This window comes from Erigeron canadensis, chromosome 1, assembly GCF_010389155.1.
Source record: "Erigeron canadensis isolate Cc75 chromosome 1, C_canadensis_v1, whole genome shotgun sequence".
NCBI lineage: Eukaryota > Viridiplantae > Streptophyta > Magnoliopsida > Asterales > Asteraceae > Erigeron > Erigeron canadensis.
The window spans coordinates 30128658-30151648 of NC_057761.1; the positions used below are offsets into that span (position 1 = coordinate 30128658).

Consider the following 22991-nt stretch of genomic DNA (forward strand, 5'->3'; position numbering starts at 1 on the left):
GGGCTACTCAATGTAATGTTGGACTGTATGTTTGTTGCGGTGGTAAAAAAATTTTCTTTCACATGTTTAAAAAAATAAAATGAAAAAAACATTTGAAAGTTGAAACTAATTTAATGAACAAAATGTTTTGTGAAAAAAATATGCTGTGCTATACAAGACCATCACACTAAATACTTAAATCTCTACTATCTGTAAAAAGTAAAATGGTCATCCTTTTAAATCTCTACTTAAATAAAACAAATGATATATTCTAACAGATTATTTTCTTATTTAATATTCTACCAAGGAATATCAGAAGACCTTTTTTTTTAATACAAGATTAGAATTGAATTATTGACCCGATCATCTCGGGACTACGGCACATCCACCCGATCACCACAGGCCACTAGCAAGTTTCTTCTAAGCTAGAAGAGGTTTTTGAACTTCCTTTCTTTCATTCTCTTTCATATTTAAACTTCTATAAAACTTAAAACTTTGAAAAGTTATTCACTTTTTACACAACTCAAATATATTTTATAGCTCTATTTCCTGAACTTATTTCCGTTATGAACCTATTTCTGAAATTATATGTATAGAACCTTTCAAACAAATTGGGTACGTTCAAAACTTTCACTTTGGTCAACTAAAATATGAACCATGGCTGATGGCTCCTACCGAATCAATCCGGTTTTTTGGTTTATACTTTATTGATTTAAGTAGAGATTTGATGCAGAAGATTGAGTATTGAAGCATCTGTAAGGTGCAACCTTTCGTTGCATTGAAGCATCTACTGTAAGGTGTTTTTGATGCAGAAGATTGATCAACAGGAATGGCAACAGAAGTGTGTTTCCATTATAAGCTGTTTTGGGATTAAAAATATCATCCATTTTTACTCCTTAAGTAGCTCTTTCAAATATGCTTTGTAATAAGTCCAGGCCTAGACGGCTAGACTAGATTGTGTGCCCATCTTAATTTGATGCCACATTTGCACATTAGACTAATTAAATAACAATTATCTGGAATATGACGTACGTGTGAAAACATCAAGCGTATTCCACAATGAAAATAGCTAAGTTGTACACTTGTACTAAAGGCTATATAATTTATACTATAACGAAGGGTACCTGAGAAGGTATTTGACCCCAAAAAAAATTAGTTATTTACAAAAACAAGGGTAACCTTGATCATCGATGGGTTAAAAAGTTAATAGAAAATGAAAAATATATAAAAAAAAAAGATTTTGGCGATTAAATTTGAAGAACGCAAAAATTTAAGCCCCAAAATACCTTATCGTGCCCAAATCACGAATGACAAAGGTCATGTTGTTTTTAACAAAACGAATATTTATTTTTTTACTTGGTAAAAGTTATTATTTTTAAATATATATAAAAAAGAAACATTAATTCATAATTAGAGAAGTATGGACCTTTAGATAAAGTTCAACTTTTAATTAGAATAATCGGATCAAATGATGATATCATATACTTTATTTAACTTTTTTAGATTTAATTTTATGTTAATAAATTTAAATTATTATTATTTCCTTATTTAAGTTTGTAGACATTATTAATTATAGTTTTTAATGAGATAATTATAAAAACTAATATTTTTATATTTTACATTATTTTTTATTATTAAAAATAATTTTTAATATTTTTACAATAAAATTTTATTTTTTAATGTAATACGTTTTTATATATATATATATATATATATTTTTATTAAAAAAGAACTAAAAAACAAATATGGAGTTTATAGTAAACTATCACGATTATATATCAAAAAAATAATTGTATGAATATTGCAATGATAATATGCATAATGTTAACTTAGACTAACACAACACGATATATAGATTGATAACTAAGTTGCTTAGTAATTTTAGTGTATCATTAAATTATTCAAGCAAAATGTTAAAGGACATGTACAATGAAAATACAGACATATCAGGATGAATGAAAGACATTCAAAAAAATGAAAACCTTACTTAGCGAGAACTTTAATAGATGATATATCAATTTATCAACTGTCTGGTCACTCTTATCCGGAATTTAAACGACCACTTATTTAAGTTCATATTTTTTAGTGGTTTAAATCTTATCTGTTTAAATATTTGTCAAATTATGATATTATAAAAATTTAAGATGTCATTAATTCTATATGTTTCCCACAAATTACGCGGTAATAATCTAGTTAATGTAATAAACGCAAAGTTGGAAAAGAAAATACTATCACAAACGTTTATTACAAATTCACTTTATAATGAAATTTGCGTCACTGTTATTATTTAATCACTTTATAATGAAATTTGCGTCACTATAAGTTTTTTCAGATTAACTGGTCCGACCCATAATCTAGTTCGGTTGGTAACCAATTAATGTCCAGTTCCAGTATGAAAACAATAGGTAACTCTTGATCTTAATATATCAGCAAGTAGTGCATATACTTCATTTCACAAATTCTTTTTAGAAGTGTTGAAAATAAGTGGGAGAGAATGATCCTTTAAAACTTACCCATGTTCAAAAATATATGGATGTTTGATTACTTTTTATCTAAAGCTTTAAGAATGGTATACCTGATGAGACACGGACTTTTGGGTTATGCAGCTTCTTTAGTTATGGTCATAGAACTTACATCAACCAACTATGCAGAAACTCAAACACATAACAGATGAGATTCATATATATAAAACGTACTCATACTCGTGACAACAAAACATTTACTAATATAGCTTACCATGTTCATCGAGTTCAATCAGAGGATAAATCATTTACTTTCAACAACCATAAGAAGAACTCATAGCGGATCAATCTAAACATGTCATTACTAATATAGCTTACCATGTTCTTTAGACCTCTTGTACATTTTTCACCTTAGTAGCCAAGTCACCAAGGAAGACATTGGGAAGGACTGTCTTAGAATTCAAAGAATGCCTCAATAGTTCCAAGCCCTACATCATTAGAAGACCGTTTCATTATTAATTACTCATCACCTTACAGGAAATGTAATGGTTAAACAAATAATTAGTAACAACAAGTGATAATTAACCGAGTATATCCATCTGATGTCTATTTCAATATAGTAAAAAAGAAAACTATCAAGCCAATCTGCAATAGACGTCTTGGGTCTCACTAAACAATTTAAGCTCACTCCAGAATCCTTAGAAAATTAGTTTTAAAGATTACTTACATGCCTGAACCAACAGTTTTACTGATTGAATAAGAAGGAAAAATATAGCACATGATTCAATATTCAAAATGGAACAGTACTAAACGATTAATAGATAAACTAAATAGATTGTCAGATTTTGATTTTACTATGATTTGCAGGAATAAAAATGTAAAGAAAAAAGAATTTGATCTGACTATGCTTTTTTTGAACAGCATTAAGCTTGTAATTATATATACTATAAAAGGAAAAACTCCTAGCAAGGTGCTAGTAGTTTAAGAATGCACAACCAATATTTACAGAGAAAAGGATGTTTGGTGTAATCTAACCGACTAATATTACCATCCCAATCCCTATTGCTAATACAGTTATAAGATAGGATGACAGTCTCATCAAAAAGGCACTCCAGTTTAGAAGTGGTATTGTGGAAGCACGCCACGTATATGTTTTTCTAAAGTATCCAAAGGGGCGTCCTGATAAATGCATCAAATTTTCTAACAGATAGCTTGTTGTGTGTTGTGGAAGCTGCCCACTCGATTACATCTTAATTAAACAGTCCCAGCATTCGAAGGTGTAATGTTCCACCATTTAATGATGAGATTCCAAATTAGGCAAGCAGTAACACAAAGAAAGAAGATACGCTAACTAGATAAGTAGGTTCAATGTAGTTGTCACAAATTGGGCATCTAGGGGAACAAATATCGATGTTCTCATCCACTAAATTGTGTAGCATGAATCTCAACAGTGGATATTGATTTTATGGGGGTAAGCTTATGCCAAGTGATCGGGTTGGCAGTAATTCCCATAAAGGATTAATGACAGTAAAAGAGAGTGACAGATAAATTATCTGAGATAATAATTGATGTTATTGAGAGTACATATCCATTTGTCCGGCTGATATAGAAGGGAAACGTCACAGAGAGTTTGTTATAATTCGGTTTAAGAGAGACTAAAAGGGCCAGGCCTGATGGGTCTGGTCCAGGCCCACCTGTACTCAGTCATGCCATTGGTGGTTTGTAGTTGGTCAGCTATACAACAGAGCGAGTCCAAGTCCAGGTGCCAAAGTCTATTATATCAGGAACTGAGGTGCTGCCACCGTGAAGCCAGTAAACATCCCCAAAAGAGGTAGAGAAACCGTGACCAATTTTTCTAAGAAACAGAGCGTCATATAGATGTTGTGTTTGGGAAGAGAGGATAAAGTGGCTCTGAGGCTACTTATGGCGAGATCACCAAGTGTTTTGGAAGAGGAAATGTGTTCCCAAGTCACCAAATCATATTTCTTTCTCCAATCGAGCCATCCCAAAATACATGGCCTCGATTCCATTCAAGCATATCTAAAACACTTTTCAGGCTTTAAAAGTGGAGAAAAAGTATGTCCAACAATTCATATTACGAGCAAAAGGTCATCAATCTCAATTTGGGATACATGGAATCCAAAGAGCTTACTTTTGTCTAAGTTTATTTTTAGACCTGAAGACATGTAGAAACACCAGAGGATGCCATTTTGACTCTAAAGCCCTTAATGGGAGAGCCATTGACAAAAACTGAAGCGTACCCGAAAGGGCCAAACCAAGATAACCCAAAATACACGATCCCCATTTGAAGAGAAAGCCCATTGGATCCATAATGGAATAAAAAAAGCCGAATCAATGGAATCGAAAGCTTTGTCAAAATCAACTTTAAACAAGAAGAATTTTTAATGTTTTTATTTTGCTTAAGAGAAAACCTAATTGAAGATGAGGGGATAGTCAATGATTTGTCTACCTTTGATGTAGGCAGTTTGGACATCACTAACTAACTTGGAAACACATGAAAAAGTCTGTTAGCAAATAAACAAAAAATTGAACCATGTTGACCTCCAAAATGAACAACGTACATTTCAACAGAACCTAATCTCATCATAAACAAGGTACGAGAGACATGACGCCTAAAGAGTTATACTCTACACGAGATTAGACAAATTCCTATGCAGTAGCACGAGTTTGATCTTGATACTTATGCCCAATCAAAGAAGAGGAGTTCAAATCACAAATGAATGAACTAAGTGATCAACAATGACCAATGAGAACCTAAAATCGACATTCTCATCAATCACATATGAAAGAGGTTATAAAATAAATTTATGAGAATTAAACCCTAATTGTCACCAGATGAACACATAATAAGCATTAAAGGCCTAGCATAGCTAAATGCATTTTATTTTCACATAAACATAAAAATCTGACCATTGTTTGAGGGGTAAAAGAGGGACTTGTGGAGGGACGAAAGGAAGCCAAGGTTTAGGGTTTAAGAGGGCGTCTTTTTTCTGGTCAGATTTTACATATTCGTCGTGAATTATTTCCTACGAGGCTTAAGACCGTACCAATTGGTAATGTAAGCAGACTAAACAAGAAATCAACAAAATCTTTACCTGCTTCTGCAAACAACACTCTTTCCCCTTTTTTTGTCGATTAAAAGCTTCAAAGTTATCTTTGAAGAAGCCATTGATGTGAAACCCTCGCCTAGGGATGATAATGACAGGTGGAGGGATGATCTTGTTACGAGCAAATGATGCATGTCTTTCAAAAAATAATAGTCCTTCTAAAGTCACTACAACGTAAACCTTAACTTATTATTGGAGGCTCTTAAATCTAATATTCTCATTTATAACTTATTTATTTATTATTTATTTCTATCTACAACTATACTTATAAAGTCGTGTTTCTTTTATTTATCTGTACTACTATATAAAAATTGGAAATTATATCTCATGTTGAAAGTTCAAAAATTGGGATATACGAATTGATCAACTACTTTAATGAAGTAAATCACCATCAATCCTTAATAGTATAACTTTCAAATCAAACATCTTTATATCAATTACCTATGTCATTTGATGCTACTACCACCATTACCATTTATCACCACCAACAAACTGACGCCATGGTCGCTAGATTAGGCAGACACCGTGCTGGTTTTAGTAATAGATAAAATATCACTAATATATAAAATAGGAACGACTAATCTAAAATAAAAACAAATAGGAAAAAATAATAATAAAAAAATAGTGTATGGAGGTTAATATTTAAGCATCCTTAGAGTGCTTGTGGTAGAGATGTTCGGTTATACTAAATGTGACCATTTAATCCAACCTCGTTGGTTTGGCTAATCTAAAACAAATAGTATATAAACAAGGGTTATATGTTGTAAAACAAGAATTAATGATAAGTAAACATAATAATATTTTAAAATTGATATTCGAAGACTTATACAATAAAAATATGTGCATTGGGGTTGGGTATTGTAAAACAAGTATTAGAGTAAAACAAAAAGGACAAGATCTTGACCCTTAGATCATGGTTAAATTAATGCACAATGATTTTCATGTTTTATTTGTTTTACATTTATACTTGTTACCTAGAACCTATGTACATTAATGCGCTTTCATGATGCACAACTTCTCAATTTGACTGTTGTTTGTTGGACCCAATTTCATAGACGAATCGAAAGAACTCTGCCATCTTGCTAGGCTAGCCGACAAGCCGCTTCTATCTCCTAAGCACTTCGTGGAAGAAAAGGAAGAAAGCCATGCAGTCTCCACTCTATAATCCTTGTTCCCAGCTGAAAATTAGGTTCTGAGACAATTTTTCGAATCCGAAAGAAATTTCTTACTCGTATTTATTTTTTCATTTTTTATGGGCAGCTAAAACTGGTAGCTTGGATTATCTATAAGGCATGTGCTTATAACGTCTTTAGGCGTGCGTCTTTGGGGAAGAGGACGCCGGATGTTATAAGCAGCGGGAGTCCTAGCCTTGCGTCTTCAATCGGGAGTCCTCACGAAGACTGTGAAGGACGCGTGATAGTGGGGTAGCATGTGGGGTAGGAGCTGTATAAATTATTACTATTTATTATCATTGTTATTATTATTATTATCATGGTAATAGAAAACTATAGAGATAGAAAATTGTATGTGTCGCAATGAAAGAGATAGAGATGATCAGATACATATTTTTTTATTTATCAAACAAGTTTATAATTTAGACCCTACATTATTTGATATTTATAAAAATGGTATATTAGTTTGACATTTTAAAAATATACTCGTATGTGTTAACAATGAAATGATATTTAAATTGGTATTTTTAATTATGTGTTGTCTTTTATTTTTAAATAATGTAATGTGTTCATTTAATAATAAAATGTGTTTTTGTTATATTTAAATGATATTTTGTTAATAAAGAAAATATAAAAGAATTGATGATGTAGTGAAAAAGTTCTAAAGAAGTTTGTCTTATAAGTAGGGGGAGTCCTGGATGAGTCTTGAGTGATGTAATACTAACGTGGCAGGCAACAAGCTGTTAGCCAGTCGCATGTTTTCCTAATATTGAACTTTAATTTTGTGCTAGGTTGTTTTCATCTGAACACCCATATCAGTATGGCACTAGCAGTATTTAAACTACTCGAGCCACATTGATTGGTAAGCTGTTATTTATACCTCTAGAAATAAACTTGAGTGCCAGTATTAACTTAAAGCTATCAAAGATTTGTGGTTTATGAATTATCATGTTAAAGGTTTTTATATCTATACTTCTATACTATCAACTTACATGAAAAATTTGTTTAAAGATACCAATCAGTTCTTTATCTTGTAAGACATTACCAATCAGTTCTTTATCTTGTAAAATGTCTTAATGTTTACATCAATTAATATTTCCTATCATTTATCTACACCACTAACATTAATTATCAATACCACACAACACCACCCCACCTCAACCACCAACAATCGCCCCCACAACCACACCGTCACCACTACAAACGCCGTCACATTACACGAGACCCTGAAACTATACAATGGACCTATAAGTTGAGTTTTAAAAAAAATACTAAATACCATTTCTATGGTGCAGACACTTCCTATTACGAACTAACACAAACTAATTTCTAACTTGACAAAACATAGCTGCATACATACATCAGATGCTACAAGTATCAACATTAACAGTATACATGAATATACAAAAGCCAAACTTCTCTGTACATCAGTCATACATATCATATATACTACATAGACAGATAGTCCTCTACCCGAAAAGAAGTTAACCATATAGCATATTCAAACCCAAATGCCTCTGAGAAGCGCATCTGCGGATCCAGTCTCCCCAACACCAAAAGTGTTAACAAGGTCAGAACAAGAAGCATCATGGGTTTGTTCTGTTTCCAAGTCCAGCCCAAGTTCCTCTTCAATGTCATCAGATGCCGATATTAGTAAAAACTCGCATCCTTCATAATTTAGAAAGTCAGGAGGATCAGCGGCATGGTAGCGTAGTTTTCCGAACTGTCCTTGAAGGTGGGCAGGAAACACTGCCCGTCTTTTTCTCTGAAGCCCTCTAAACTCTGTCCGTCCTTGCTTGCCAGTTTGTTCAGGATTCTTGATCTGTATCAGGAAAGAAGCCTCCCTTTCAACGTTTAAAGCTTCCTGTGGTTGCTCGTTTACATCTTCCGATGGTAATTCTAGCTTGTAAATTAGATGAGTGTGCATCTTCTTCTTCTTATCGTCTTTTACACCTCCTACGTGGTGGCGTAGTATGCGATACATGCCTTCACCTAATGCCCTGGCTGGAGGCTTGTGCCTGTGTCCTCTAGTCTTTGTATCATATTCTTCTGTACATGACTCGACCAGTTTACCATTTCTATCAATCAATGCTATAAATTAAGTTAAACACTTTTGACTCGTTTTTTCTCAAGAACCATAACTAACAGGCATAGAATAAAACATCATCTACTTATTCTGTTACCTCTTGTTGACCATTGGGTTTTATTTCATTTCATAAGTTCAGCTACTTAACAATAATATGAACAAAAAACTACAAACATAAAATGTTATTCTATGATATTTGTTCAAAATCAAAGCATGGATGCATGTATTATATGTTCAGTGCCAAATCATATCATACCTCCTTTTAGAGCATCCTTAACATCTTGAATCTTGGTGGTCACCAACTCAACAAATCCCCAAAAAGGCATGCTCTTCTTGGTTGGATCAGGAAGGCTTTTCTTTCCCATAACAATGAACCTTAAAAGTGTTTCCTTCTCTATATTGACCTCCTATTTAATTAACAATCCATATGTAAAAACATTTAATACTTTTCATATAAACTCTAATAAAAATTGGTACCACTAGTGGCACGATGATATTCCAATAATCCAAATTAGCCCGTTAAAAAAAAAAAAAAAAAAAAAAAAAACACAGTTAAACAATAAAATCACACCTGGGCACCATGGCCACCCTGAGTACCAGCAGATGATGATGGCTGGACATCCTCCTTGTTTTTCTCCTCATCATCATGGTCATCTTCTGCTTGCTTGACTTCAGTGGATGTCTCCCCGGACTCTGGCCTTAGAACGATGTACATTTTCTGGACATCATCGGAGCTATGTGCTTCTTCTTTGCCCACTTTTGGTCTGTAAAAGAAATATATCTCCCCTCTTTCCTGCACTCATGCATATATTTTTATATATGTAGCTAGGATTAAATCGATCAAACACAAATTAACAAAAGGAAACAAATCATATGTGTGTATGTATATGTACCTGAATCTCAACATCTGATGGGTTTCTTGTGTTCACCTCTTCTCCTTGTCCCATTTCTATATCTCACAATTATCTGCCGGTGTCCAGGATAAGTACTACAAGATCGATCGGGCACTCAACACATATTATATATGTATTTTTCTACGGAGTATATATATTTAACTGGGAATATCTATTTTCTTTTCTTCTTTAATATTTTAGAAAGAAGACACGTGAGGAGACACGTATCACTTTAGCAATCTATCCTCTCGCCACGTGTCAGTTGTTTCTATTTGTTTGACCATCCAGATATACTTTTTCATTGAGTAATACTAATTTAGAAGCTTTTTATGAGATGTTGTACGTGGGCTATACAATTTTTCGACGGAACCATCATCCACATACAGGATGAAAATTTAAATTATTTTCAGACTTTTAACTTGAACTATATATTATTGCGACACATCGTGCACATTTACGGAGTACGAGTATTATTCATGACCATGTCATAAATAAAAAGGACACAAGTAGAGTAAAATTTAAAAACCACATCTTATTTTGACTTTGGATCGACTTTTCACTTCATAAGTTAAAAGACTAGAAAAAAATTCTCAACTATCATTCTAAATCATCCACGAAAATGGAATCTTTGACAACAAATTTCGTATAGTGAGATTGAAGTTTTTATTCAACAAATAAGATTGTATATATAGATCAACAAACAATATATGTAACTAAAGACACCGTCTTAATTAACTCTTAACTCAACAACAGCTATCCTGGATGCTCCTATTTAATTTCACGTTTCTTTCCTAGATACAACACTCAATGTGCAATAAACAATCTATATTGTACAACTGCTTATTGCACACAAATTAAGGGATGTATGTAGGGAAAAAAAAAGGTGGAAATACATTCTATCTTTCCTTGTTACCCAAGAAGATTATATGAAATTATTCACGATAGGAAACAAATGAAGGAACATATTCATCTAAAGCAACGGATCTGAATTCATTAAACCATCAAAAGATACATATATAATGGTACATTGGTACACCACTAATATTACATCAAATGTAGCACTAATAGACAACACAACCAAAAGTACTTGCGTTTAGTTATAGACTAGTAGCCACAAGTTCATATTACCAAAAGGATCCATATATCACCATACAGTCAGTGATACAACAAAAAAGGAGTCAAAAGATTGTAACGATTAAATCCAGATTCGATTCACATGAGCTGATCAAGTTAAGGCATATAGATACTTGTCAACACTTTCTCCGTCATCAGAGATGCTTTTAGCAGCTTCAATCCCTATACATTACATGCCATTTTCAATCAGTTAATACAATGCATATATAATTAAAGACACAATAACATAGTCAGTCATAAAATTAAATAACAATTAACTAATATCGGAAAGTACTTAATAAAGTCAATGTCATAAAACATAGTACCTCTTCTTGGCCAAAAGAAACCGTCTTCTCCTCAAGTTGACTTAAATCCTTCACACCAAACTTGCTAACAAGAGTTATGCTTGAAATAGTGGACATAGGTTTCACCACCAAATCATCCATAACCATATATGTCATTACCTCTTGTACATACCCTTTTTTCATTTTCTTAATTGCATGAGTTTCTGTCTCATGTTTTTCCTTCTCATGCATAACACGAGTCATCTTAACATTCATTAAACCCTTGCAATTTGGACATTTAGTACCTGCATAGAGAGTCGCGTTGAACCGACAAGTTGTTTGACCACTACAATCATAGCAATGGTTTGAAGCAGTGGAACATCTGTAAATTTCTTTTCATGCATCACAATGATGATCAGTAGTGGGAGTTTCATAGCCCAACAGAAAAGTGTTTTTACTAAAAGCTGTTTTGGGGTTGAAGATATCATCTTTTTTTAGTCCTGGTTGAAGGTATGTTTCCCTAAAGCTATCTATACTGTCTTTGAGTTTTCCTAAACAACCCACCATTTGTTTGGATCCTAGGATCTCAATGAGGGTTCCTAGAGGTAAAGAGAACATGTGGAACAAAAAGTCCACAAACTCTTTGTTGGATTCAGCGAACAAGACTCTTTGGCCTTTTTTGTCTAGTAGAAGCTTGAGACTCATATTTGGGGAAGCGATAGATAGATGGGTTGTGTTGATCTTTGACTAAGCTACTTGTGACCATATATATAGAATGGCGTATGCAAGTAGGGGAAATTAATGGTTATAGACGTATAGATAAGGGAAATAATTATGCTTTTTAAATTCTTACGAGTCACGAGTCGGTTTTTACATGTTGAGTCGATTTATATCAAAAACAAGTCAACTTGTTAGGTAACTAATTTTTGTCCAGACTCTTACGAGTTATTGTGTGAAATTGGACCGATCACGCGTCACAAACTTATAATTATTATAATTTGATAATATGATTATATATTATATTTATTGCTACAGTTTTTAGTGTATTATCTATGTAATTTTGATGCTTTAAATGCGAACACGGAGATAAAAAAAATTGTAAGTTAAAGATCCAAATCTATTAAATATATAATATTATGGTAAATTTATTAATATAATGAAATTATATTTTTTTTCTTAAACGTTACATACATATAGTTACTATATAATGTAATATTTAAATATGTTCTAACTCTTACGAGTCGAGTCACGTTCCGAATTACGAGTAAAAAATTATGTTTTCGAGTCCAATGGGTTGGTGGTCCATTGTTAAGGTTTTAAACCCTGGAAAATCCACTAGGGTTCGAATCTTGTTTCATACATTTGTAGGAGTGGATTATATATTAAGGTGAGTTTTTCGAGAGTCCTTGATTTCATCTCAAGCATGCGTGGTTTGAGTTCCTCATACAACACAATTGGTTGTGACAAGCAATAACTATTAATCACTAATTACTAAGTTAAACATATATATAATCCATACGTTTTCTTAACGCGTAACCCATATGATTTTTTATAAAAAAAAAAAATAATAATATTTTTTTGGAATGGGTTTTTGTTAAAAGAAAATAAAAAACAAAAAAAAGTTGAAAAAAGTGAAAAGCAAAAATTAAAAAATAAAAAACCACAAAAAAAGAAGAAAGAAGGAGGGAAACTAGTGGTTCTTACGGTTCTCTCCAAATATGTGGTTCTCACGTTAACCCTACCCTATATATATATATAGGAGAGAGATCAAATAAGAAGGCGTGTTAAGGAGAGAAGGGAGAGAAGGTTATATTAACCAATCAGAGTGTGACACGTTTTTTTTAAAAAATGCGCGGTGAAATTTTTGTAAATAAATCAAACTTTTGGTCAGTCTGGGTTCTGGGTCAGCTTGGGTTCTGGTTCAGCTTGGGTGGTCAGCCCAGGTTCTGGGTCAGCTTGGGGTTGGTTGGTCAGCTTGGTCAACCCTAAGCTAACTCAACCCAACCCCAAGCTGACCTAACCCAACCCCAGCCTGACCCAACCTGACCCAGAACCCAAGCTGATTCAACCTGACACAGACCTGAAGCTCACCCAACGTGACCCAAGCTGACCCAAAACCCATAATCTACATTTGTGTAGATTATGTGTAAATTGTGTCAAGCTAACCCAACCCCAAGCTGACCCAACCTGATCACACCCCAAGCTGACCCAAGCTGACCACACCCCAAGCTAACCCAACCTGACCCAAGTTGATCCAACCCAGAACCCAAGCTGATCCAACCCAGAACCCAAGCTGACCAACCCAGAACCCAAGCTGACCCAAAACCCATAATCTACATTTGTGTAGATTGTGTGTCAAGCTGACCCAACCCTGACCCATACCCCAAACTGACCCAACCCCAAGCTGACCCAAGCTGACCTAACCTGACCTGACCCCAAGCTGACCCAAAACCCATAATCTATATTTGTGTAGATTATGTGTAAATTGTGTCAAGTTGACCCAACCCTAAGCTGACCCAACCTGAACAGACCCCAAACTGACCCGACCCAGGCCTCAAGCTGACCCAACCATGACCAAAGATGACCCAGACCCCAAACTGACCCAACCCCAAGCTGGCTTAAACCTGACATGACCCCAAGCTAACCCAGACAAACTGACCCAGACTGACTAATCAAACTGAACCAAACAAAACTGATCCAACTCAAGCTGACCCAACCCACTGAGATCCCAAGCTGACCAAGCTTCACAAAACTTTCATTTATTTACAAAATTGCCACCGCGCTTTTCTTTAAATTTTGCCACATGTCGCGTTCTGATTAGCTAATAGGACCTTCAATTCTCTTCCTTCTCTCCTTAAGACACCTTCTTCCAGGATCCTCACCCTATATATATATATATATATATATATAGGGATGGTAATATAAGGCTGTCGGGTATTTAAGTTTAGGTATGGAACACTCACATACTAATTTTTTAAACCATAAATATCATGGGGGTCTAATCATTTATTCATTAAACAAGAAATAATATAATATTGGTATGTGAAGGATTCCACACCTAAGCTTAGGTGCCGGACAACCTTATATTCCCTTTTTCATATATATATATATATATAGGGGTTGGGTATTGTAAAACAAGTATTAAAGTAAAACAAATAGGACAAGATCTTGACCCTTAGATCATGGTTAAATTGATGCACGAAGATTCACGAAACAATTGATGTACTATGATTTTTATGATGCACGGTGATTATCACTATAGAAAAACCTATTGTTTTATTTGTTTTACATTAATACTGTTTTATTTTACCTAAAACCTATATATATATATATATATATATTGGGAAAAACCAATATGCTTCCAGCAGTAGGAAAGAAACATGTTTCCCCATTACAAACTCCCGCCATGAAAATCACATGTATAAATACAAAATCTCTCCCCCCCCCCTTCACAAAATCATGGAAGTATGGTGTTTCTAATAGCATACTTGTTACCCCTATATATATATATATATATATATATGGGTAATGATCAATCCTCATAACTTATTAGCCTAAAAATCCTCCTAATTAATAGGATTGTGACATGTGAAAGATCATGGGGTGAGATTAGGAAAGATAATTAGTGAATTCAATGTGTTAAGAAATGGATATATTAGGAGGATTTATTATTTTCATATATATATATATATATGGGAAAAGTGAGTATGGGGTTGTCCCCCATCTAAGCTTAAATGGGGGAACAACCACATACTCACATACTTGTTACCCCCATATATATATATACATATATATAAGGAGAAGTGAATGTGGTGCTGTTAGGCACCTAAGTTGGGTGAAATTTCTCTCACATGTTAGTTTTTTAATCCATAAAAAATATGGGAGCCCATAATTTATTCATTATACATTTATGGATTAAAAAATTAGTATGTGGGGGAATTTCACCTAACTTAAGTGTGTGACAGCACCACCTTCACTTCTCCCATATATGTATATATATATATATACTCGTATACTGTTACCAGTCAAACAACTATGGAGATGATGACGGAGGCTATTAATTTGATAAGATGGAGTAGTAAAACTCCTTGAGCCTTGTGTGTGTCATGGAGACGTCTCTTCATTGAATCGACTACCTTCCAATCACCTTTTATTTTGCTTCATTTTTTAATCTCGTAATATTATTTGTTTTGTTTGATTCTATACAAATAAGAAAAAAAGAAAAATAGGAATGAAATGTTCTGGTTAATCAAATGTCGATATTTATTTGGTAGACGAATCTACTTATAAATTGGAGGTTTGGATTGTCACATGTAAATCTATGCTATATGTTTGATTAAATTTGTTGCAAGAATAAAAAGGAAAGTTGGATTAAAAATGCCAAATTTTGAATAACAAGAAGATTAAATAATGTGAAATGCTAAATTAAAAGATGATATATATATAATTAACTTCAACAAAGCAACTTCTTACATCCCCATTCATAACTAACAAACTCATCTCAATATCAAGATGTTAAAATGGCACAAAGACGGAACAAATATTGCAGTTGCCTGGTATCCTATTCATAAGCAAGATTGTTTTGTAGAAATACAGTGGTTAACACCTTATCGGTTATCAACGAAGCTTTCAACAGCTTCAAAAATGTAAAAAAGTCCAACCAGAGCCTAAGCCCAGTAACAAGGCCTGGAAGTCCCAAACAGCCCTAAAAGTAGACATCAAAGGCGCCAAGGCCGCAAGGCAATAAAAGGAACCCAAACCAGAACCCGACCTAACCAAAAAGCCGGAACTTTTTCAAAAATTTCCGTTATTATGAAAATAAACACTTTAGCCAGCCGGGCTTTTCAAAAATAGTAATCAAGAACGATATATATACCTCAGCGTTTTCAAAAGTTACTATCTTTTCCTCTAAATGACTCAAATCCTTAACACCAATGTCTTTGATAAAAGAGATGGTTGAAATAGAGGACATGGATTTCACTTCCAAATCATCCAACACCATATACGTTACAGGCTCTTTCACATACCCTTTCCACGACTTTTTCTTCTCTTTCCAATCTTCAATTATACTCGTACAAGTTTTATTTGAGGGAGCAACATAGTTTAAAGGGGCATTCATCAAAGAATTGCAAGAAGGACAAAGAGCATCCAGATGATCCGTCACATATTTCTCACAACTTGCATCATTGTCATATGCTTCATCAGACTCGTCGTCGTCTTCTTCTTGGTCAATATACATAGGCACGTTCATTTCGTCATTATGAAACGAACTACACCCGTAGAGCATTTTACTTGAGATAATAGGTTTGTCATTACAGGGCAACAATAACTTATTCTTTTCATTAAAAGCTGAATTGAGATTAAAAATGTCATCTTCACGGATATCATGTTGTAGGTCGATTCCATTAAAGGTTTCAATGCTATCTTTGAGTTTTCCTAAACAACCCACCATGTTTTTCGATCCTAAGAGCTCGATGAGAGTACCCAAAGGCAAAGAGAAAATGTGGTAAAAGAAATCCACAAAATCTTTAGAGGCTTCTGCAAATAACACTCTTTCACCTTTCTTGTCAACAAGAAGCTTAAGACTCAGTTTTGGGAAAGCCATTGCTGAACTTTTTGAGTATGAATGATTGGTGATGTAAACTTAAATATACATCTTAAAAGTTATCAGCAATAACACTCTTTGGCCTTTCTTGCAAGGTGTTCAAAATGCCTGGGAATAATGCATGCATCTATCTTAAACTTTGTCTCTTGGTTTCTCTATTGAATGGAGACGCATTTAGTTATTACAAGGTTAATCGTTAATTTTTATGAATCTTAATTTCTAAGTGATCACCTTTTGATTTGTCATTAGTAATAGACAAATATACTTTTCAATTTTTTTTTAAACAGTCAAAATTGATCTTCTGTTTCATAGACTAATAGTTTAGTAGACTAGAACTGTAGTAATGATCGATGTACCCACTAATCCAACACCAATCTAAACAATTTATTGGAACTTTCCTCCAGTTTGATAAGTATTAACAGTGTCTTGTTAAACTCCTTGTTTCTCAACTTTGACCTTATATGATATTTTTTGTGTTATATTATAATTGATGAAAATTATACTAATGAAAATAAATCTAAAACTCAATCAACTCATATAATTTTCATAAGTATTATATAACACAAACAAGAATATTTTAGGTCAATTCAAAATATGATACGGGTGAATACTAATTACTTCTCCATTGCAATGTGGCCAGCCAAGTATCAAATGCAATTGCAGATTGGCAGAACATCACAACTACGGCTGCGCTTGAACATGACAGAACATTATGGGATACTGCCGAGCAGTAGCCCACAATGCTCTTATTCAAACAACATTATGGCTTATGTGGACTAATTCGAATCAAAAATTGCTTTGATGGCACTCACTAAGCTGGAAAACATCTTTGATGGTGTAACTTTTATTTTCCATTGAATTGGATTACAATTCGGAATAAATATAGATGTTAAATGGGACAAAGACAGAACGACTAACGCAATTGCCTGGCATTCTAAGCATGGCTGTTTTACAGAAATACGGCGGTTAACACCTTATCCGTCATCAACGAAGCCTTCAACAGCTTCGATGCCTATCAAAATTCAAATAACAAAAACTCTCATTAATATCAAAAGACAGTAAGTAGGAGCAAAGAGTTTCAATCAAAAAAATTATAGGAAGTAAATACTTGTTAAACTTCAAAAGTATAAAAAGGTCAGACTAGGTCCCTGTGCCCAGCAAGCCGGCCTAGAAGTCTCAAGCAGACCTAAAAGTAGACATCAAAGGGCATAAAACAACCCAAAGCAGATCCCGGTCTAAACCAGGGAGGCTGGACCTTTTTCAAAAAATTTGTGGGTCTGACTAAGCTTGGCCTGATCTATCCCGTTCTGTCCGTTCTAATTCTTTTAGAGCCTCATTTTAACCCTTCATAGCTTTTTAAACACAATAATAAGCCTGGCATTGAGCAGCTCTCCAAGCAGCAAGGTTGGATCAAGTGGTTAACACCCTTGCCTCTGGAGACAGAGGTCATGGGTTCTATCCTCATCCCTTGCAAGGCAGGAGGTCCTTTTCTATCTTTAGATAGAACCTGGAAGCAGCCTCTCTACACCGTCGTGGTAGGGGTAAGATTGTCTACATCTTAACCTCCCCATACACCGTCGAGGTATTGGGACCCAAAACCCGTGGAAGACGGCATTGGGTGTTACTTATTGAGCAGCTCTACAAAAGATTAACTAACAATATATATTACAATATCATATATACCTCAGCGCTTTCAAGAGTAACCGTCTTTTCCTCTAATTGACTCAGATCCTTACCACCAATATTGTTTTTGATAAAAGAGATGGTTGAAATGGCGGACATGGACTTTATCATTAAATCATCCATCACCATATATGTCACAACTTCTTTCACATAACCGCCTTCCATTTTTCTCCCTTTGGGTACAAGGGAAGACATCTCAACACTCATGGCCCTATCGCAAGAGGGACACCTCGAATTCTCATATAGTGTCACATTTGGTCGACAAAAAGTGCGACAATCATAACAATTTTGTGTTGCTTTAGGGCACATGTAAACTGTTGTAGATGTACCAGATTTCTCATCAGTTGTAGAATCATCATTAAACAACAAAAAGTTGTAATGATAATTATAAGGTCTTTTCGGGTTAAATATGTCATCTTTAGTAATATCTGGTTGAAGGTAAATATCATTGAAATTGTCAATGCATTCTTTGAGTTTTCAAGCAACCAGCAGCCATCTGATTGGATCCGATCAATTCAATTAGGGTGCCAAGAGGCATAGAGAAAATGTGGAAAAGAAAATCCACAAACTCTTTTGAGGCTTCAGCAAACAATACTTTTTGGTTTTTCTTGTCAACAAGAAGCTTTAGACTCATTTTCTCTTTGGATGCCATTGTTGGACTCTCGACTAATTATGGATATGGATGCTTTACGTATAAGAGTAGAATTTGCATGATTTTTCGGCAATATATAGTTTTTTCTATTTCTTTTTGATTGAATTCAAATTCAAAATACGAAGTATAAGTGAATTGAAGATATCTCGTTTATCTTGAATTTGAATTATATTTTGGTCTTTATAATGGTATATAATAATCATTATCATAAACCTTATCTTAATCATCACTATAACAAAGGTTCCTAAACAGCCTTAACCATTTTGCAGATAAAAAGAACAATCAAATTTGAAAAGGGAATAAATAAAAACATCAAAAATAGCTTAAATTGCACAAATGATAATATTCCACTCGTAGACATGACCCGCAAAAACAAGACAGTACATAACAGCATAAAAAAACTATGAAAACGAAACGAACGGAAGACAGTCAAATGGATTCCCAAAGAGTACGTCTAAGCATGGTGATTGTTAAGAAACAGAGTGCTAAGCACCTTGTCTGTCTTCAAGGATGTCATTAACAGCTTCAGCGCCTATCAGAATTTAAACAACAAAGACAAACATTAATTAATATCAGTACAAAATAACTAGGACAAATAATACAGTATATGTTTTTCAATAATGAATATTGAATGGTTGCGACAAAAGTTTGTTAAATTTTTGTAAAGAAAATAATAACCAAACTTGTAAATATATAAATACTGGAATAATACTTCCTAACATACGCGCGGTGTAATTTTGTTGAGTAATTATATAAATTTGTTAATTAGGTAAAAACAATTTGAAGTTGTAATATATACCTCATATCTACCGAAAGAGACCTCCAGTTCTTGAAGTTGGCTAAGATCCATAACACCAAAGCTGTTGATGAGAGCAATGCTTGAGATGGTAGACATGGGATTCATGACAAGATCATCCATTACCATATACGTCACCACCTCCTTTACGTAACCATTCACATTCTTCCCGACCTCCATTGCTTTCAATTCCTTGTTCGGAATAACAAGGATCCTCTTATAATTCATGAGTTGCTTACAAGAAGGACATGTAGCATCCAAATACAGTGTTGCGTATCCTCGGCAATGATCATTACCGTATCCTTGTGCTGCCTGATAACAACAGTAAATGTCTTTAGAAGCATTGGGTTGTTGGAAAGAAGAAGCATCATCATCATCAGACAACAGAAGTGTGTTTGCATTATAAGCTGTTTTTGGATTAAGGATATCTTCCTTTTTTATTCCAGGTTGAAGGTAAGTACCATTAAAGTTGTCGATACTTTCCTTAAGTTTTCCTAAGCACCCCACCATTTGTTTAGAGCCCAAAAGCTCTACCAGGGTGCCAATAGGCAAAGAGAAAATGTGGAAAAGAAAGTCCGCAAATTCTTTTGTTGCTTCAGCAAACAACACTTTTTGGCCCTTCTTGTCGACAAGAAGCTTAAGACTTATTTTTGGGGAAGCCATTGATGGGTTGTCAAGGTACTTATGATAGATATGAGGTTTTTATATAAGTGGAGGTTGGTCCGTTACGGAATAATCAAGTGTTGCATTGCATGCAAGTCTTCTCGGATTAAATTCTGAATTAAAGATGTGCGGAATATCTTCCGATTGATGAATTAATATTTAGAATTCAGGTTGTGGACTAACTAGCTGTTAAGAGCTGAATCGACTTCGATTCAATTCGAAAGATGTTATTTTAAGTTCAATAACTTCGGCTTGACGAATGACGAGTTTTACAACATAAACTTAATCTTAGTAAGGGGATTATTTTGGGAAATGATTATGAAAGTCCCAACGTTTGCAAGATTATTGAAATTTAACAACTAATGTAAACTACTTAAAACAGGAACAAAAAAGAAAGAAAGTTTAGTTATATGTATTATAAACTAAACAGTGAATACATGGTCGGTTGGTTTTACAATAAGAACAAAGAAGAAAAGAAAAGATTGTTAAGTTTTTCGACACACCAAAAACTTAACAATGAAATACAAAGGAGACTCTAAGTATCAAAGATGCAAAGACCAACAAATTGGTGGTTAGGTCAAGTGATTCCTTATATAGGCAAATTGGAATCACATGACAACCTTAGTTGATGTTGACACCTCAAATGTTGTCAACCATCTATTGGTGGAAAACTCAGATCTGTAGAGTTCTCTGTTTCTCTTTTGTTTGTTTCCATATCGGGTATGAAAGAGAAACATCAAGGTACCATTGTTGGTACAAGGTCACATGTCTTCATCCTTCTTGATCAACACGTGTCCTTGGGACCAGCCTTCTTATCTTCATATTCCCGCCCATTTTTAATTTACAATAACTGGACGGTGAGTCATTGAGCTTATCCTTTAGACATGAAGATAATTGATGCTTTGCTGAATGCTTGCTGGTACAGAAGCTCGCTGAGAGCTCACTGAAGAAGTCATTTGCTGAGTGATAAACTTAGCTCGCTAAGTCCCTCAGTGAATCCATGACTCAATAGATTAACCCTTTGAACTTTCGTTTTTATCCAATATCTTCGATCAGTTCGATTTTTAAAGATGACAACTTTAGGCTTTGCCTTCCGAATACTTGTAACGACCTATTGTCAATATCTCATTGTCTAGTATACGTACAAAAGTTTCACCATTAAACGGTTAGGTATCCCTAATGTCGTATACCGACCGATGTTCGGAAAAAAAAATCCTTTAATTAAAAGATGACATATAATAATTGATAAGAGAATCAGTGAAATCCACATGTTATCATTTTATTGTTTTTTAAGGATTTTTAGGCTATACTACAAATAATATTGCAAATATCCACTCTTTTAATTTGCATGAACAAAATATAAAAGTTAAGTGTGTAAAATTATAATTAAAAGTGTATAAAAACTAATCCACATTAAAAGAAGTGAAGTTTTAAAAATCAGCAATTGTAAAGTGTGGAGTTTCATATTTTATTTGTTTTGTACACACCAACTATTATGGTTTGTAATTTGACAAATTAATTATATGTGAAAGTCTACACCTAATTTTATGAATTTTTAAAACTTCAAGCGTTTTAATTAGTGTATATAAATTTCTAAACCATTTTTAATTCAAGATAATATATAAAACCGTGACAAACGTTTATCATTTGTAGACGTTAAGTAAAAGTGGATAATTGCAATATTCTTTATAATGTTAATTTTTAACAGGATTGCTCATTTCTTGATTATTTTACCTCACAAGTCACAATCGGCTATAGTTTTTTTTTTTTTAAAGGTGAATTTCGTTGAAAACTTAATGTCGGCTATAGTTTTAACCTCTCACTACAAATCATATTGCATTTCTTCACATTTTTAGGTGAATGTGAACAAATTAAAAATTTTGTCACATTTTTTAGTGTGTAAAAATATATTGAATTAATGTTATTTTCTTTTTCAAATAAAAAGCTTCTATAATTTTCACCAATAATAATAGGTATATAAATCTACCTCAATACCATATGGTGCTAAATACTGGTAGCCTTGACCACTTTAAAAAATAAAATGAACAAGCATATTTGAAAAGAGAAAGTGATTAAAAACATCAAAAATACCCGTACTGATAATATTCAACCCATAAGAATGAGCCACAAAAGCCAGAAATACATAAAACTGCATAACATAAAAATGATAATGAAACTAAACAGACGAAGACAGTCAAGTAGAGTTCGCAAACAGTACGTAAGTAGAGCTAAGCATGATGATTGTTAAGAAACAGAGCGCTTAGCACCTTGTCCGTCTTCAAAGATGCCATTAACAACTTCAGCGCCTACCAGATCGATTAAAACAACAAAGATACACATTAGTTAATATCAATACAGAACAATCAGGACAAACAATACAGTATATCTTTTTCAATAATTAATTTTGAATGGTTGCAACTAGTTTGTTGAACTTTTGAAAAGAATAATAACCAAACTTGTATTTATTTACTCGAA

At 33.7% G+C, this 22991-nt stretch overlaps 3 protein-coding genes across 3 annotated transcripts; all 3 read right to left on the bottom strand.

The window, feature by feature from the left end:
• Nucleotides 1–8242: 8242 nt before the first annotated feature.
• Nucleotides 8243–9774, bottom strand: LOC122589427. The gene is made up of 4 exons (XM_043761722.1): nucleotides 9721–9774; nucleotides 9399–9620; nucleotides 9084–9234; nucleotides 8243–8790 (listed from the first exon to the last, which is right to left on the bottom strand). The coding sequence occupies exons 1-4, from the start codon at nucleotides 9772–9774 to the stop codon at nucleotides 8243–8245; spliced, it is 975 nt and encodes a 324-aa protein (XP_043617657.1).
• Nucleotides 9775–15678: 5904 nt separating this feature from the next.
• Nucleotides 15679–16722, bottom strand: LOC122589438. The gene is made up of 2 exons (XM_043761733.1): nucleotides 15994–16722; nucleotides 15679–15822 (listed from the first exon to the last, which is right to left on the bottom strand). The coding sequence occupies exons 1-2, from the start codon at nucleotides 16720–16722 to the stop codon at nucleotides 15679–15681; spliced, it is 873 nt and encodes a 290-aa protein (XP_043617668.1).
• Nucleotides 16723–19511: 2789 nt separating this feature from the next.
• Nucleotides 19512–20516, bottom strand: LOC122589448. The gene is made up of 2 exons (XM_043761744.1): nucleotides 19857–20516; nucleotides 19512–19589 (listed from the first exon to the last, which is right to left on the bottom strand). The coding sequence occupies exons 1-2, from the start codon at nucleotides 20514–20516 to the stop codon at nucleotides 19512–19514; spliced, it is 738 nt and encodes a 245-aa protein (XP_043617679.1).
• Between the last annotated feature and the right edge of the window lie 2475 nt (nucleotides 20517–22991).